The sequence below is a fragment of the Phycodurus eques genome, chromosome 5 (genome assembly GCF_024500275.1).
Source record: "Phycodurus eques isolate BA_2022a chromosome 5, UOR_Pequ_1.1, whole genome shotgun sequence".
Lineage (NCBI taxonomy): Eukaryota > Metazoa > Chordata > Actinopteri > Syngnathiformes > Syngnathidae > Phycodurus > Phycodurus eques.
This window is the reverse complement of record NC_084529.1, coordinates 31,278,996-31,297,405: the sequence shown is the minus strand read 5'-3', so window position 1 is coordinate 31,297,405 and position 18,410 is coordinate 31,278,996. Positions and strand designations below refer to the sequence as shown.

The 18,410-nt window shown below is 46.8% G+C and overlaps 1 protein-coding gene and 1 long non-coding RNA gene across 3 annotated transcripts in view; one reads left to right on the top strand and one right to left on the bottom strand.

Annotated features, from left to right (window-relative positions):
* LOC133402505 (uncharacterized) overlaps positions 1 to 2,681 on the bottom strand; it is a 4,576-nt gene extending 1,895 nt beyond the window's left edge. The window contains exons 1-2 of the long non-coding RNA XR_009768526.1: positions 2,042 to 2,681; positions 1 to 1,919 (exon numbers count right to left, since the gene is read on the bottom strand). The exon at positions 1 to 1,919 is cut by the window's left edge and continues 1,895 nt beyond it. This is a non-coding gene — a long non-coding RNA (uncharacterized LOC133402505). The remainder of the gene's footprint in view (positions 1,920 to 2,041) is intronic.
* Positions 1 to 18,410, top strand: part of ccnd2a (cyclin D2, a) — a 207,454-nt gene that overhangs the window by 184,141 nt on the left and 4,903 nt on the right. For both annotated transcript variants that reach the window (XM_061676320.1, XM_061676319.1), the window contains 3 exons: positions 1 to 17; positions 2,507 to 2,666; positions 11,751 to 11,899. The exon at positions 1 to 17 is cut by the window's left edge and continues 199 nt beyond it. In XM_061676320.1, coding sequence (XP_061532304.1) covers positions 1 to 17; positions 2,507 to 2,666; positions 11,751 to 11,899 — 326 coding nt within the window. The remainder of the gene's footprint in view (positions 18 to 2,506; positions 2,667 to 11,750; positions 11,900 to 18,410) is intronic.

The window sequence follows — 18,410 nt, the reverse complement described above, 5'->3', positions numbered from 1 at the left end:
GACCACAAGAACTGCTGGTAAGGAACATTTAAACACGATCAGTTGCTTCATAATACCAACGTTTCGATCTACCATTTGTTTTTCTCGGTTTTACTGCATTTTGCATCAAATAAAACCAACCAAACAAAAAAACATACTGTAGTCCGGTGTGCACTCGAGTCTGTGCTTTAATGAAAGCAAAAGCCACACACAAGTGAATCGTTCCACAGGGGGGCTCTTACGCTTACTGTACCAAACCCCCTCTGGTCGGGCTTTTAAGTCTGTGTAATGGTCTCCATTGCCATCTAGCGGCAAATATTTGCACACGCAGAGCAACGAGGTCGTCTTGAATGGCAGCCAAACTTCTGACTCTGTTCCTGTCAAGAGTGGGAGAGAGACACAGAGAAATCCAAGTTTGCCTTTTACAGTTCAGCCTCCATCCCGAAATAACCGGCGATGCACACGCGCGATGCGACGTAATGTCACGCTGGTTCTATTCGGCGCGATGACGTCCACGTTGCGCCCGTAGGACACTTGCTCGCAAAGGCCCTGCGGCTGCCTTCACCTGCGCAAAGCAATTACTTAGGCCCAGTCTCACATCAGATAATGAAGCGGCGCTACATAAACATTCCTCGGTAAACGACAGTCAATCCCCGCCCGTGCTGTGACCGAGGCCGCGGATTATTATAACGCAGATGATCTCGTTTTCATTCTAGCGCCGATATGGTCGGAACGTAAGAGAGGTGCGCTCGATCAACTTGTCGCTTTTGAGGCCCTCCGCTGTCGGTTTCCTGATGCTTGCTCTCAGTGTTTCTGTATATGGCAGCATTTTGGCTGTCAGGCAGATACAGGAAACAGATCAGCTGCTCAGTGCATGTGATTGCTGCTGCTGCTTCTTCTTCTTCTTCTTCTTTTTTGTTTTTTTGTGGTCCTCATCTTTGGTAAGAATTTCTTGTAAATTGAACCGCAATGTTAGAAAGAAGGTGTGACCAGAGGAAGGCGGCAGCAGAAGGAAGTAGAGGCCGAGCTGCCACTCAGCATTCGGCTCTGCTGTGTTGCAAGCTTTTTTCTTTTTCTTTTTTTTTTTTCTTTTTTCTTTTTTGTGTTTTGGTCACAGATGCTATCGTGCAGCCACGTTGGTAGAATAAAGTTTTTAAATGCATGGAAATAATCTTCACCGTGGAAATAATCTTCACCATTTCATCCTTGAATTGAGTGGAAGTCATCATGTGGGACAGAGGTACAGCCCCTTTTGCTTGTGTGTCATAAGTAGAGCATCGCGTTTCTGAAAAGGTCAGTGGAAAAAACCAAAATCTTACAGGGTCAGTGGCAGCCATGTTGGATTATCTCATGACTGAGACCATGCGGTCTCTTCGAGGGAGAAAATGAGCAGCATCCGAGGGTTCCAGTCACAAGGCAGTAGTCCGTAACCAAACCACTGAAATGTTTTCCTAAATTAGTCACCGAGTCTTCAGTTAATCACCTCCTGCACTAGGAAGTGAAAGTAACAATACACCCAAAGAGGGGAGAACACCGCACCTAGTGTCATGTCGCATCACATGGACACCAGCATGCGTCTCCTCTGCTCAATGTCTCGCGTGAGTCCAAGGCCTTGACACACATATGAATTGTAGGCCTGTTCGGCACTTGACAATGGTGGATTTGAGTCATTTGGTTTTCCAAATGACTTTTAATGGTTTGTGTGGGAGGAAATCCGTTTAAGAGTCTTTTTACATTGCGTTCGGCATTCGAATGCAGATGAAATGCCGATTCTTGTCAATGCGCAAGCCTTCCTTCCCTTCCGCTAGCCTCGCACATCGCGGAACCTCTGCTGGGCCTCTTTAGGAAAGTCCCAGATGCCAGACAGACAAGCGGGGAGGGAGCACGCAGTTGTGAGGTCACCTGAGCTGGCGACGTTGCTCGTGTTTCTCGGTGTCAGGCTGAGAAAAAAAAAAAAACAACAACAACAACACAAATAATTGTCGTACACACCACACCACACCACACCACAGGAGTGTTTGAATGAAAATCATTGGTGGCTGTAGGTATCGCTACGACTTACCATGCAGTTATCCCTTTCTCTGCTGGTGACAGCGACATAATAACCAGTGACGGAAACGAAAAGAAGGAGATCTTTTTGTGAAACATTTTAAAACTTTCATTTGAACACAGAGCAATGTAGAGCTACAGAATTGCTCGGATCTTTGTTCGTAGTCACGTCGCACGTTTGCACAGCCGCCTGTCGCTGGGCGGAATTGCTCACAAGGCTGCTCGAATGGCAAGTGAGGGTTAATTCAATAGATGACGGAAGTCAAATGAGGAAATAACAAGACTTTTGCAAAGGAATCGCGACTCTAAAATTAAGAGAAAACAAACAAAAGTGCAGCACTTTCTCGATCTGCTGGGGCAACTTAGCACGAGCGACTGCAAATTGTGTGAGCGTCTTCTCAGTCTGTCACATACGTCTGTTTTTGTGTCCCCGCCATCCGTCGTCTCACAATGTGCCCGTGCGTCTCGTCTACTTCAGGAATGGGAACTGGTGGTGCTGGGGAAGTTGAAGTGGAACCTGGCAGCAGTGACGCCGAACGACTTTATCGAGCACATAGTGAGGAGGCTGCCGCTGCCTGAGGATAAACTGACTCTTATACGCAAACATGTCCAGACGTTCATCGCCCTCTGTGCCACAGGTAGGCCACGACGAAGCAGAGACGCTCCCTTATGGACAGACGGCTCTTTGATCAATTGCACTCTTCCTCGGGGAAAACCCACGCGGGCTGCATTGTCGTGTGTACCGTGGTCGCTGTCATCTCCTCGCATCTGTGAAAGGAGAGCCAGTCGCCGATGCACTTTTTTGAGACAGACGCTGAAATATATACAGTATTTGCCGTACATTTTATGCTCGCAATTATTGGTCTGTGTTCACCTACGCTTGCGATTTGTTTAAAATTGGTGTGTTCAGGATTTCAATGTGTTCCGACAAGTTTAAATGTGTCAAACGTGTGCAGGAGGGGCAATGTTTTTACGAATATCGTGTCCCTCTATCGCGGATGTTCTGTCTGGAACATATCGGCCGCGATAAACAGCCGGTGCACTGTACCGTATATCCGACCAAGTGGTCTTTTCTACTGCTTGGTACTTACCCACACAGCTCAGCGCAACTCTACACACTGTTAATACTTTTCCATCGGCAGCTATTTCTGCGTTTACTATGAGGTTTCAAGGTTACGAATGAACCGCAATGCACTACCTTGTGCAGCGGCAGGAGACGACACACAAGAAGGCGTGCTCAGTCTCTGCCATACTTATTGTTTTTCATTTGATTGTTTTATATTTGAATGCCTATACACTGTAAAAAAAAAAAAAAAACGTAAAATATCATGGTAACTTGATGCAAGAGTTTTCTCAACTTTTGCCTGCTGTTGTTGACTTAACTAAGTTAGGATACAAGTTCTGCCAACTTGGATTTTTTTTGTTGTTGACCTCATTTGGATAATCCTGTCAGGCTAACGAGGAAATTCTGGTTTCAATGCCACGTATTTCACCAAACGCAGATATTCTTTTTGAATAATCATACAATTCTTACTCCAGTGAGTTAAAAATTTACCGATATGAATAAAGGAACATGTATGTTGCTGTAATTAGATTTGAATAATGCCAAATAAGTAGATTTTGGGGGGGGGGGGGAACACACAAAAAAAACAAAGCACAACTGAATGTTATCTGAAATCTTATTTATTTTGTTTAACAGTGCCTCCAGTACATTTCAGAACGTCATGGGTAATCGGGTCAATTTCTGTCCAAAAAAATATTGACGGTTTCTTTCTCTTTTGGGTGCTTTGACCGCCACAGCACAGATGTTAACACTGAAGTCCAGAACCAATAAAGAAAAACAAAGTATGTTAAAAAAAAAAAAAAAAGTGTCCAGCTACATATAGTAACTCGTGCGCAGACCTTGAGCCGAACTTCACCGCTTGTGCATAGAATAGTGCCACAAATGATTGGCTGTGTGTACCCAGACACTGGCGTTTTACACGGGCATAACTAGAATGAACAAGAGCAGTTCAAAGTTCTTCGAAATGTCGCCATCAATGAACGGGGAACTAACTGTTAAAACACCAGTTCAGTTCTGCGCTTCACGCGAAGTGGGCGACCGCATGACAGAATCTCACCACATATTGTCAACAACGTAGATTCCTTTGACTACAATTGACATTTCGAATAATGATTTATCCACTTAACCTTCACATTGTCCAACCAGCTCAAAATGAGCCGTTCTGTTTTGACTGTTCCCTCTTCCCTCCCTCCCTCCCTTCTTTCTTTCCTGCCTTCATTCTCCCGCTCCTTCCATCCCATCTTTCGGTGGGACACAATGTTGGATGTCGAAAGAGTATTCAGTGGAAAACCAGCATTTCAATGAGTATGGTAACGTAGTGTACTTGAAACACAATGTAAAGTCAGAACTCTTTTGCAGTAATGAAGAGAAATCACAGGTCAGACCCAGCAACACTCAAAAGTCGAAAAAAAACAAAACAAAAAGACAAACACGTCAAGCATGCTAACAATTTGACGAAATTCTGTTCAATAAAATACCGCCCAGTAAAGAACGTAAAGCAATGGCTGCTGGCATTCAGTTTTCCTGACACATTCGTGTCCAATGAATGTGTTGTTGCTGGAGCCAACATCTTTTTTCCGTTTCTCTTATGAGAAACGTATCTAAGCACTTTACTCACCTGTTTATCCAGAAGGTCTTCCATCTTCTCACCAAGAGTTCCCTTCTTAGACCCGTACAGTTACAGCAGGCCCGGCACAAATTTGCCATGGGATGCATCGAAAGTCCCCAGACGGTCTTTGCTCGTGATCCGATGAAATTCTTCAGCTATCGAAACGAGACCATCGACAGAATATTGCCATTTAGTCAGCACAGAAAACCTGTCTTGCGCAGTCTGCACCATGTTCCCTGTTATCAACTGCAAAACCTACTTCAAAACCCTCTCGTGAATACACCTTTTACACACGAATGGAAATACCCTCCGAAAGCAGTATCCATATGCAAATGCGTATGATCGTTTTTCCTCCATTGTTGATCTTTTTTAGCATGTCCTGATGCGTTCGATGCAACTTAGTTTTCGCAGCTGTTGTTTGGAGTGGAGAAAGCAAGCACCCCGAACCGAGGCAACTTAGAGCTGAGTCGAAAAAGGAAAAGAGGCGATGGAAGTGCGCAACTGTCTACTTTTCCTGTGTTGCAAAAGACATCTCTGTACATTCTTCTTTGAGCTCCGTATCAAAGTACCGCCTGATGTAACTTCAGCGAGATGCATTACCCCCAGTGTGAAACATATTCCATCATTGACGAGGTTACAGACTTAAGACCGCCTCCGCCGGCGCTCTCCGGTATGTGGTGGTGTTTTCGGAGGCTCGTCGGTAGCGTCCAGTAACACTTCAAAGCGCGCTCGGCAGGTTGAGGAGCATTCCCGTGTCGCGCGCACCATTGGGGGAAGTGATGGACAGCGGTGGAGGCTCGGTGGGCTATTGTCTCTCAACTTCAGAGGTGGATTTTTCCCACAAGGTCAAACATCAAATGAGTGCAGGGAGGGACACAGAGCCTTTAACCTGATCTGTAGATGGAGGCGAAGAAGGTGCACGAGGTTTTCTGCCAATGAGAAAATATACTGTATCTGCTTCCGTCCTCTCCCCGCCGGAGGAGGTGATAGCTTTCCCGTGTAGGTAGGCATCATCTCAAAACCAGCAAGCTAGCAACAGGGCACGCTTGATATATTAGTATGACTCATAACTCTTCCTTGATGCGCCCTGCCGCCAATGGCCTTTTTACTGACATAATTCAAAGCGAGACATAGACGCAGTCTTAAAAGAAAAGATACCATTCATTTGGGTATCGTCAAGAAAGGTGAGGGTTTTTTGTTGACAACGGTGGGGGGTGGGGAAGCAAGAAGAAAAAACCCCAACTGTGTTGTGCTTGTGTAATGACAGCATGTCAGTGATATTAGCTTTTCTCAAAGCAACACTGTGAAAGACTCAGCACGCACTTTGTCCGTAATGGCTTCGTTGAGGGAGTGGAAGTGAATTTACGAGCCGAGTCCTCCTGACAATGCGTCTTTGGAGAGAGACTTTCCGCAGATTGCTCGAGATTAGCACGTAGAAACAGAAGAGTGCGAGCGAGTCAACGATTTGACGCATCTGAAGATATCTGGGAATTCGAAACCCTTCTTTTGCGGGGTGTTCCCAGACGTAAATCTCGCGGTATCTGGTGAGAGTCTTCCCGGAGGCTTCCTCCGAGCCAGGCTCAGCAGAAGGAGGCGGGTTCTCAGGAGGATTTACATTTGCAAGACAGTTGACAACGGCTCACCTGCGGCCTACCCGTTTCATTCCACCCGCCGGCCGCCATACCGCCCGCCACCGCTGCCTGTCTAATGGAAAACAAAACATGCCGAAAACCGCAGCGCTGTGTTTTCAAGAGACGAGAGGAGTGAGTGGAGAATAAGGCCTCTCCTTCCTAATAGCTCCTCGCTTTTGATGAAACAGTTCCGTTCAGGCCACTCGGTGGGTTTTTGTCAGGTGGCGTACGCTGGCTCTGTATTAATTAATAACACTGGCTGGTCCATTCAGGACTATGCAAATGGCTCGAGGGGCTCAGCTCAAGACTGCGAGAGGGGAGACAAAAGACTCTGCCCTTCCATTTCATATGTAGAGCCGTGTGAGGGTCAGCGCCGCGGGGCCACTTGATAGGAAACACCGGCCCTTCCCTCAGGCAGCCCGCCGGATAATGGCCAAGAAACAAGCTCATTAAGGGAGATTATCAACCTCCATTCCTACACACGCACACCAAGCACTCAGAGCTTCCTCGTCTATTCTTATTCAATTGGGGCAAAGTGGGAGAATAGGCGGGGTGCACGGGGCAGACAGATGCACCCCAAACTGTCTGCTGTGGTCGTTGAGCTTCGTCTTCTGGCCGCGTCGGCAGCGATTACGTCTTGTTTTTTTGAATACGCCCGCTCCGACAGCCTTCACGGCGATGTTACGCGTGTTGGTGCGGACGCTCGGTACCAACGCCGCACCTGGAGGTTGGCCGTTCGAGAGAGCCCGTTGTCCTGCATGTGGCGATGTAACTAACAAGTGGTTCAAGTAGCAGAGGACAAGCTCTTCGCGTTATGAACGGTGTTGGATTTTTTTTTCTCTCTCTCTCTCTCTTCAATGGAAAGGAGGGCTAGGAAGTGGCTTTGAACTGTCAAGTAACTTGATCATTAACTTGTTAGTTCTACCGAGGGAAACTAATAATTCACTAGCTAGAAGACAACCTTTTGCTTTCCCCCTCTTGTGTAAAGTCCATTTCACCGGCGGGTCGTATGAATCCGGCATTGGCTCTCCTCTGTTTGAGACAAATAGTGCAATAAATGAATCACAAGTCAATATAAAACCATATAGAATCAAATGATAGTGTTTATTGTTTCCGTTTTTTTTTTTATTTTTTAATCCAAACATTTCTTGCATGGATGCCTTTTAGCGCCACGTGGGCAGACATGCCCGGGCAATTTCTACGGAACAGTGCAAATATTTTGAGGTGATTCATGTCCACGTTCATGCCGATCTCACCGGACCAGAATGCCGTCGGGACACGGAGACGCTCATCGCAGCGGTCTCGAAATGAATGATTCGTCTCGGATGTGGTCAATGAAACGATCTTTACTGCTGTTTGTTGTCAATCAAAAAAATGTTGGAAATGCATGCGTCAGAACCTGAACAAATTAGCCACCCCCTCTGACAAATTATACTCACATGCCCGATATGCGAGATCACGTCCGGTGCCGCCACATTGGCAACAGATCAAAAGGAAGTAGCCTGCATCCGGAAGTGTGACACAGTCAGCGAATCACACAGCGGCACATCCTGAGTTCGCCCCATCGGCAACGCGGCCGAAAACCCTGCGGCCATCTGACTCGCGCCAGAAGCGCAAAAGGGAACTTATCTCTGGATGCTGCTACATTCCCGTGGTGGAAAATGCAACATCGCTGGTTGAAGCTTGCATTTCTAACCTTGGAGGTCACTTAAGCCGGCCTTTCCCAACCTTTAGGGAGCCAAGCCACATATTTGACCTCAGAAACATCTCACGGCACAGCACCACACTAAATTGTCCCACAAAGTATACAATAGAATGATGATGATCTTCTCTCCATCTCCTCTCAAATTGCAGTGTGAAATCTGGGCATGAAAGCGAAAATTCTGTTGTATGAATGGCAACAGGTGGGCACACGGGTTCGTTTTACTTTCTGCCAACTAGTATGAGTAGGAGCTTTTCATGGTTCTTCCTGTCACTGTATGTCACTGGCTTAGATTGATGAATAAAAATACATGATTTGTACGAAATAAATGAAACGTTTCAGGCCAATAAATGAAATCATTACTACTAATAGTAACTGTACTAATAGTAAAGATTGATATTAGTAGTGTTATCTGCTGCGCTGCAGGAGAAGGTTGGTGTTAGTTCAATACATCAATAGGAGATGGAGAGGAGCTCGTGACACGGTGCGCCTCGGGTCGTTGAGCGGCTGTCTCTCAACCCACGTTTTGTGGATTTCATCTCCTGCACCCATGTCGAGGATCCTTGAGCAAGACGCCGAAGCGCAGATGCTCCTGATGCTGTGTGTCAAGGCACGTATCGCCGCATTCTGGGCCCCCGTACAGCACGTTCATGAAGGGCCCTCTCCCAAAAAAGATAGTTTTGTCAACGGGGGGGGGGGGGGGGGGTGCGTGCGTGCAGACGAACTTTTCCTTGCAGATATTATTTGTTGACCCGGTGGAGCTTGGGGGGGTTCTTTCTGCCGCCTGCTGGACAGCCAGGGACCCTCCAAATGCTCACGCCCCCCCCAAACCCGTTTGACGCCGCTGGCTATGTCATCAGTATGTGACTGAACTGTGACTTTTCTATCATGACATCTTCCATTGCATAATCGTAAAACGACATGTTTCCATGTCGACAATGTTTTCTGTTAGTCTGGAACCATTTTGTTGCTGTGCATCTGTATGTAGTTTCTTTACAAAGAAGCATTGTCGTATACTTATTACAGCCTTTTTAAGTCTTTTTCATAGACTTGACAACATTTTCGTCTGTATGTGAAACAAGGGAAATAGTAGAGGGGTGTTTGGAATGATGGTGCATTAGTGGTGTTCGTGAGTTACCAAGCCTAACATTTTGAATGTTCACATTGACTAAACGCGGTCAATAGGCACGACATCTATACAATACAGGACCTTGATTTATCGCGTCGGAAAACCAGGAGGGGGTCGGAGAGGAGAGTGATTTTTTTTTTTTTTTGGGGGGCCAATTTTTATGGCTGGTGTTCAAACTCTCCAGCGTAAATTCATGTCCACGTTGAATGTGCATACGTTGCAGCCACCCACAAGGAGTGTGCCATGTAGGGCAGCAGACTAAGCCAGAGAGGATGGAGTTTGAGTGAGTTGCAGACAGAGAGAGAAAGGGCCATTGAAGGCACTGAGAGGCGTGTAGGCCAAACTAGCCAGCCACCCCTTACACAGAGCTTTCCATCGCAGGCATGCGTCCCCGCTCAGCTCCGTACACTGTTTATCCTCAACAAGAATATCAATGAGCGGCTCCCGAAATCCGAGCATTCGGCCCGCGCCGGCTGCACGCGTGCGGCCTTGTTCGCCGTTGTCGAAAAATCAGCTCGCAGCCCGCCGGCCGCCGCCCTGCTCAGCCACAAAACTACATCTGTGCCGCCTGTCTGTGTCCTGTGTGGATGCGTATATTACTCCTTGCCTGTCAGTCTGTGCTCACATCACACATACAGTAAATCCACGAATGTCTTTCTCCTCCCCCCCCCCCGGAGAAAGTTGTACTATTACGGCAGTGATGTAATGCTGAGGGTCTTTGTGCGCTCTTTCCTCTTGGCTCGAGGTCGCCTTTAATAAATCGGCCCCTTGGCAGAGGCCCAGCCGCGAACACAGGGGTGTATAATAAGTTCATTTATTTGTCAACAGTGAGCCCACACGATGAGAAAGCGCCGAGCTCTGCATGTTAAAAAGGCAGCGAGGGGCTGCCTTTACAGCTATCAAAGGGCCCACCTCTTTGATTCCAGCTGGAGGAAAAGAGAAGGAAGAAAAATCTCCATCAGAGCCATCGCATGCCGTTTGCTTTGCAATTGAATATGGCAATCTGTTAATGTGCAGGCTGCCTCTGCCCCCTGCCCCCTGCCCCCTGCCCCCTGCCCCGGCCCTTAGGTGGCCCAGGAACAGAGGCATACTTGTGGGGGAAGGATAGGAGGTGAGGGTCGCCGGAGGGCAACTCTTTTCTTCCTGCAAAACCTCACAAGGGTCCGGACACAGACTCGAGAGCGATGTGCAGCAGAGATGTCAAACCCCCCGATGCTCTCCCACCACGCCCACCACCTTCCCGTCTTTTCTCCTCGTGGCCTTGTCGCCATTCCGTCCATCCCTCCTTCTTCATCTTCCTCTTGCTGTTGACCCCCGCACCCCCGCTGTCCAGCCGCACTCTTTGTCCGGCCCGTCTCGCTGAATTGCTATCGGCCCACAGGGGACGGATGCTGTGTCTCTCAATTGGGTGAAATGAGGTGATGACTCCGGACAATGGAGTCACACTCTTCTGCCTTCCCTCTCGCTGGCCCGCCACTCTATTAATATGCTAAGAGATAGGAGGGCCGCCAACGCAAACCGCCGCCTGTTGTCGTGACAAAGCCCGGGGCATGTGCGTCGTTCGGTGGCCCCCGAGCAGGCCGTGCGCTTTCCAAAAAGAAAGGTAGAAGTTGAGCAAGACGTACAGGGAGAATAGCAGAGTGAGAGACTGTGATTGTGTTTCTCTCTCTCTCTCTCTCTCTGCCGTGCCCCCCTCCCTCGCGCCTGTATGCCAGTTGCCTTGCCTTTTCGGGCTTCTGGCCCGTTCACAAGCTGTCTCATTTGCATTATGAATGACAGTGAGGGGAGCTAACAAGGTTATTGGTCTTTGAGACGCACGCCTGTGACCACACGTGGAAAAAGGACCTACAGCAGCGAGCATTGGCAGAGGCACTGAGCCTCTTTATTCCCCCCTTTCCAAGCGCTATGGGGCTTTTTCAGCAAGCACACGATTTACTCAGGAGATGGAAGAAAAGGGGCCGGCCTGGGGAAAGGGGGGGGGGGGGGGGGGTAAGGGAGGGCGGCTGCTTTTCAGCTCCTTTACAAGCCAAGTGAACCCTCATTATCCAGGCTGCTGGTCATTAGCGAGCGCTGCATTCAGACCGTGTGCAATAGAAGGATTACTTATCAACTGACTGCTGGATTACCAAATCATACACTATTGTCTCACATGCCTGTACTCTTGTTTTCCATCCATCCATCCATTTTCTGTACCGCTTATTGTGGAGCATATTAATTAAAACCTGAAATTATGAAACGGCACCAGCTGAATACATAATCCTCTGTTGAATAGACAGACATGAAATTCCTTGTTTCAAAGTAACTGTGCGCTTCTTTTTCGATAACTAGTTCAACTAGAAATATACGATCGTAAAAATTTATCCCACCGGAATCCTCAAATTTTTCATGATAATCGATGTGCCCTAAAAGACACAACAGTCACTTTCCAATGGGGTCAACTTGAATTTAAACTTTTAAATGCCCTTTGAATGACTTTTTTTGGGGGGGGGGGGGGGGGGGAGGTTAAGATTGTAGTTAAAAAAAAAAAAAAAAAAACAGTGCGTATCGCTCCCGCGTTTACTCAATTAGCTTTTCTTCCTCTTGAACAGATTTCAGATTCGCCATGTACCCTCCATCCATGATTGCCACAGGAAGTGTGGGGGCAGCAATCTGCGGGTTACAGCTGGACTCAGTGAACCACTCCCAGTGGGGGGACAGTCTGACAGATCTACTGGCCAAAATCACAAACACAGAAGTGGTGAGTTTATGTTTACGACACTCATTTTGTCCGTGTACCCCTGTGTTTGGTAAAACATCGGGGATGTATAGAGATCTGATCCGCTTCTTCCAGTAGATTGCACACATATAATATAAATACTCCATATAATCCACAGATATTCCGAGCGGTATTAACACATTCGCTGCCATTGACGGCTTTAGAAGTCAAATCTCCATGTTAACTGGGAAGGCTGGCAGTGAATGAGTTAATCAATCGCAGTGGTGTACACCTGCACTGCTTCATAGTTGGGGTTTCTCTTATTTTGGATTGGATGTAACGTCATAGCGTTGCCACTTGACCGTGTAGTGCCTTTGTTACTCGTGCTACGTCTAATCGAAGTAAGAGAACATTTGTTTCCGTTTCCTGTATGTTTGTCAGAAACCTGACGAGTTATCAAGTGGCAGGTTTTCTTCGGAGTGGGGCCTCCTCATATAAACAATCCTGGGAATGTTGCTGCGGTGGGTAAGACGAGTCCAAACAGCGGCAGGACCTTTAGCGATACCTGGCATTCATCATACAGCGGGAAGTCTCAAGTCTCAACACGCTTTAGCTCATTTGCAGTCGACCAAATGCAGCATTAGGAGTAAATATTAATTTTATTTCGACTTTCATGGAGGTCTGTGTTCAGAAATGTGAAGATCAAGGCGGAAGAGAAGCACCTCGGGTCGGAATCAAGTGAAATGCGTCAAAGAATGATGCTGTTTGGTTTGCGCCAGTTGACTTAGTTAAGACGAGAATGTGTGCGCGCATCCTACACGGGGGCCAGATAGATGTCGGCCCCCGACCCCGGTTTGTTAAATCCCGGCCCAAAAGGCGTCTAAGGAAGAGGAGGGGGAGGTGGACCATCAGCTCTGCGTGGCCACAATCAAGCCTTTCCCGCCTCCTCCTTTTGCTCCACAAAGCATCCCAGCTGGAAAGCATGGCTCCCTCTGGTGTGTGCTGTGTGAAGTCCCACTCATCAGCTGAGGAAAAACAAATAGCCCGAGCAGCACAGGACCTCAGTGTGTTTAGACTGCACGGTTCAGGACTTGAGGGAATTAAGTCGCTCTATGGCTCTATGATCAACTCCCCACATTCCTGGATCCAGACAAGCCGTGCTTTGCAGCGCAGGCTGGAGGCGAAGCAGAGGGCACCTTTCCTAACTCAACATATATGAGAGACTTAAGAAATAAGAAGCCAACCAAAAGTAAATATATTGGGTAGGTTTTGGTTTGTAAATTCCTCAAGAACTTGTATCAGACCACCGATAGTGAGACACGGCGTTAAGAAAGGGGAATTGAAGCTACTTTGTCATGTATTTCGTTTTCAAGAATTGCGATAACAGTGAGCATAAAGTCATTGACACGGCCGGTCTTAAAGAGTTGATCCATGTCGTCGTCCAATGCCACAGCAAAGGGCTACCTTGGTGACAATTTTGACTGCAGGTACCCGGGTGATGGTTTGAACCGAAGTCCAAATGGACACACAACTTTCTGTGTTTGTTTTTTTTGGCCAGCAAAGGTATCGCTAAAGCGAGCTAAAGATCCAAGCCAAGTTGTGAGGGAAAGGTTTTGCCAAAGCTGCTCCTGTTGCCAATGGCATCATGGCCGAGGCCGCCCCCTCCTGGCACCCCGCTGGCATCTGCGGTATCCACGCATTGCGGTTTGCCAATGGAAATGTGACAAGGCCCAGTCACCACCTTGGGCCGCTGGAAAAATGTGTGTCGCTGCGTGCGTGCGCACACACACACACAGACACACACACCTGGTTCACGCTTCCTGTGAAGGATAGATGATAGTAATGTATGAAGAAAAGATACAGTAGAAGCAGAAGGCATGGATCTCAGCCTCAGCTTATCCGGGGGCTGCTGGCGATAGTCTGGGCCACATCAAGTATTCCACCAAAAGGGCTTTAGATATTCCAAATTACAACAAGGAATCCAATCTTCTCAAACTTTGATAATAACTGTTCAGAACATTAACAGTTACTTCCGAACATGAGCAGTCCTCTCTCTCATCTCCCTGGTATTTTGCATACTCCTCAGCATGTCTGCTTGAGTAATGACGTCTGATGCTGTCGCTTTTCGTTAGGATATTTTTATGAAGCAGATCCAGCTATAAATTCAACATCTGCTCAGTTTTATATTCAAGCAGAACCGAATCGCAAGTAAAAAAGAAAAGCGAGCCCTATCCAGCTGCCCGGCTGCCCTGGGAAATTGTTTTCTTCCAGTGCAGTCACAATACGTCGTTGTGCATTATTCACATTTATCATGTCATCAAATACCTGCAGAATAATTGACAAAAGCTGAGGTTTCAGTTGTTGGTGAAGGGTTTCAGACATTGTTTCAAAGATTTCTGTCCAGTATCTGTGACCCTTTGGGCATAAAATAAAGCTACCACTGAGTGCGTCCTCTGACAGAAAACATTTCTCACAGGTGGGTGAGACCTCAGGGTAGGTGGTATTTCATCTATTTTAAGAAAAACGAAATTGAATGAAGCTGTGCCTTGCATTGTGAAAGCATTTGTGAACATTCTCCAACCCTTCTTCCCGTTGTGTATTCGTGATAGTCATGCCCAATTCCGCCTGCCATCTCGATTTTATTGGCACAGATTTAACTGGATCAATTGACAAGATGAATTTCTTTGAGTTTGGGTTCAATTTAAGGCATTCATCAAGATGGGAGAGAGCAAAAGCCTCATAGTTATGTGGATGTCTTCTCAAATAGTCCCTTATATGTAATTATCTAAAAAAAAAAAAAAAAAATAATAATAATAATCACAACCTGGAAGTTTGTATGTATCTTGGATCTATCTAAATGAGGCAAAGACAGGTCACTAATTGTATGGATACCAAGTTTGAAATGTATGGTATAGAATGGATGGCTTGAAAGATGGATTATCTGCAAGTGGGGATTGGGACGTCATTTTAAAGTGTGATCTGATTTGTTTGAAAATGGGTATGGCGTTAGGAATTATAATATTGTCGTGACATAATATTTTTTCAGTTGGCAAAGGAGAAAGAAGAACAGCACCTATGGAGTAAGGTTGACATGCTTCCTGCGCCAAATCTAGCCATGGTACACAATCCACAGTGATACCAAGCCAATAAGTCCAAATAATCATTACAAATTAAATGAATAAAAAAACACGTGTGGGCCGCACTAACACAGACTTTGATGTCAAGTAAAGGGCCGCACAATATCGTCCAGTGGGCCTCAATTGGCCCTGCGGCCATGCGTTTGAGACCGCTGCTCTCAGGTCAAACAAATGTTCTGGTGTCAAAATGTCACCGTCATAAAAAAAGATGTGTCAAATGTTTTTCATGTTATTATTTGTCATACAAGTGTAAAACAAAGTGGCCCACTGTTTCTGTTCCAGAATGGTGCACCATAGCTGCACAGTTTTGTGCACTTTTAGAGGCATACACATGCATAAAAAGTTACACCTCGCTGGACGGCAACAATTTTAGGCCTCATCTTTATTCTTGAATGCTTACCAAAAAAGTGGACGTACAGCATATTGGAAAAGCGTTTTATTGATGCTCTCCTTTGTGTCAGTCACAAGCAGACACCTAAAACATTGTTTCCCTTTTTCCTCCTGTTTTCATGTCTTTTTATGTCAGTGTAGCCAGGCTATAGTTTGAGGTACTCTCATAGGAGTTGCAGAATGGCGTTCACCACAGCAAGCGAAACGTGTTTATTTTGGAGGATCAGCGCTTCACTAAGTGAGCTGTTCTGGACCACAGCAAAAAAGAATGATGGCCTTTTCTATAGTTAGGATTTCCACTGTCAGCCTCTTTCTGGAAGATTCTCGAGATCAGTGTGTCGTCTGTTGTGTGCGCGCTCCAGCTCTGACCATACAGCCTTGTGTGGTACAGTCGACACTTGAAACACATTCCATGGCTTCACACATTTCTTCCTTTTGGTTTTGTCTGTCTGCACGACTTCCCCCTGCTGTTGGTGTCACAAAGGCCGCCCAGGAATAATGTGCATGCCTTGTCACACAGACAGATTATTGCAATATGATGAATGTTTGAGGTGGAGCGCGCTAACAACATGGCGGCCTGTGAGACCGTCATGTGCTGGCCAGGTTGAGGCAGCGCCGCGAGATACTTCATTAAAACACGCTATCTCCAGCAGTCTTCGCGTTGCTGTCGGTCCTCGCGATACGAGCGCCTCGGCCTTCCCTGAAAACGCTACCGATCTTACCGGTAGCCACACGCTGACGTCATTAAACATCCTCAAATAAAAGCTATAAGGCTCGGCAAGTCGTTGGAGTTGCGCTGCGGAGACTGTGAGACGGTCTTATTAGAAGTGAACACATGCATTCTTGCGGTAAGACACAGGCGGTTACTTTACATGTTGAGAGCTTTGCTTAATGTTCTCACAGGAATTGAGATTTTACGCCCATTCGGGGCACATGTCGGTGGGTGTACTGCGTTTGCCCACGCGCCCATGTTAGCGGTCCCCTCGGGATGGACGCTTAGTTGGGTTACCTCCATATCGGAACCACTCAAAATCAAATCCATATTCAGGGATTCTAACCACCGGTGTTGACCAAATACGATTTAGCGGTGGCAAGTACTTCAAGCTTCCCCAGAACCCGTTTAAAACAAAAAACACCAAATTTAAAGGCATAAATAGCCAGGACTACAATTCGGTAACATATCTCATGCATGTTTTAGTATGTAATATATGGTGCAGTTGGACCTTTGACATCGTGACCTTTTGTCAGTCAGGTCGTGTGCAGCTCCTGAAGAGCAACTCTGTTGTGAGTTATGTGGTGTTTCTCCCTAGCCTGGCGGCATCGCCAACAATAACACTGGCTCTTCAGGTTTAAATTAGCTGCAGCTTTCTTAAAAAAAAAAAAAAAAAAAAAAAATGCGGTGCACTTGGAGCCATCACTCCATTAGTGGCAATGACATTTTGTGTTACAGTATCACACCACTAAAAAAAAAGCATGTTCTTGATTAGTGCACTCAATTGTGAGCAAATGTTCCTGCAGCACTGTCAATGGAACATCTGTGGGATTCTTCTGCTAACAATCTATTCACCAGTCAGCACTCGCACTAGTACCCACTCTCCACAGTTAGTCGCTCCCCCCTCCCGTCCTCGGCCCACTGCGGACCAGCCATCGCAGACGGATATGAGGGCTTAGTGCTGTTGAGAGGCTCCTCTCCCAGGTGGATTCTCACATTGCCCGACCGCCTTTGAAGGTGAAAGGCGAGCCGGCCGGCCTCCCGCGGATCCCCCGCAGGCAGGCAGGCACAAGGACTGGCTCTCGTTAAAAAGGCACCACCTTTGTGCTCCCACAGGAGGTGGATGTAATTAACATAGCTTTGGTACTACTTGTGTTTTCAGATGTCATTGTCAAGGCTACCTCAGTTTTCTCACTACTCGGGAATGGCTCGGGAAGGGGCAGGATAGTTGGGGGAGGCAGGCACAGGTGCGTACGTGTGCGGACAGAAGTGCAATAGGGCCGGAGTTCGGTGCACAACCCCGGTGGCCTGACGTAATGCTTGGATCTGCGTCATGTCTGCCCCTCGGCCTCGGTGCTAGTGGGAGTTCCTGGGAAGTGGGTGATCATTTCAAACGTCGTCTGGCATGCGGGCCCGCCGAATTCTCGCCATTCACAAAGATGGTTGTGGAGGCTCATTTTCTCCTTTGGCAACACTGGCACAATAGCTAGTTTGCAGCAAGTAGAACTGTTAAGAATAGTACATCCTTGCTTTCTAGTCTACCTGTACCATGTGTCTCTTCCACCGGATTAGTATTGAGCCCTTCAATCGTACTCAAGGTAATGTTCTGCAGCTTCGAAATAAGATGAGCGAGTCCTCGTCAAATGCTTTGTGGCATCACAAATGACACCAGATCTGTACCTTAAAAATTTGGCACATCTGTGGGAAATCATTCAGTTTCACTTAATTGGGCGGGAAAAGTTTTAGTATTTATTTACTACAAATAATGTAGCTCTAGTCATCTAGCTGTGCCAGTGACTAATAGTGACAGGCAGAACAAATAGATGACATTCCCCTCTTTATCATAAGATACAATTAACCAGTGTTGCCATTCATACATCAGAGGAATAGCTTTGTGTTCCACTAAACAGGCCCAGATTTCGCAATTAGTGAAATTGTGAGTAATTGGTGATGATGTCGTCATGATTTTAGTGTACAGTGGACCCTCCCATATTCGTGCTTCACCTATTCACATAATTTCTTCTTTTATTTCTTTCCACCCATTCGTTTCAGGGCCACAGGTGAGCTCGATCCTACCCCAGCGGACTCTGGGCGAGAGGCGGGGTATTTTTGGATTTCCATTTTTTGTTTCTTTGTTTGTGGGGAACCAACCCCGGAGATGCTAATTGATGGTATATCATTGCTTATTCAACATTTTGGGGGTTTAAAAAAAAAAAAAAAGTTGTTTTTTTTCCTCAATGCAATTATAATGGTCGTCAATTATTTACGTATTTTCACTTGTTGCGGTCGTGCCCTTTTCTTATCCCCCGCTTTT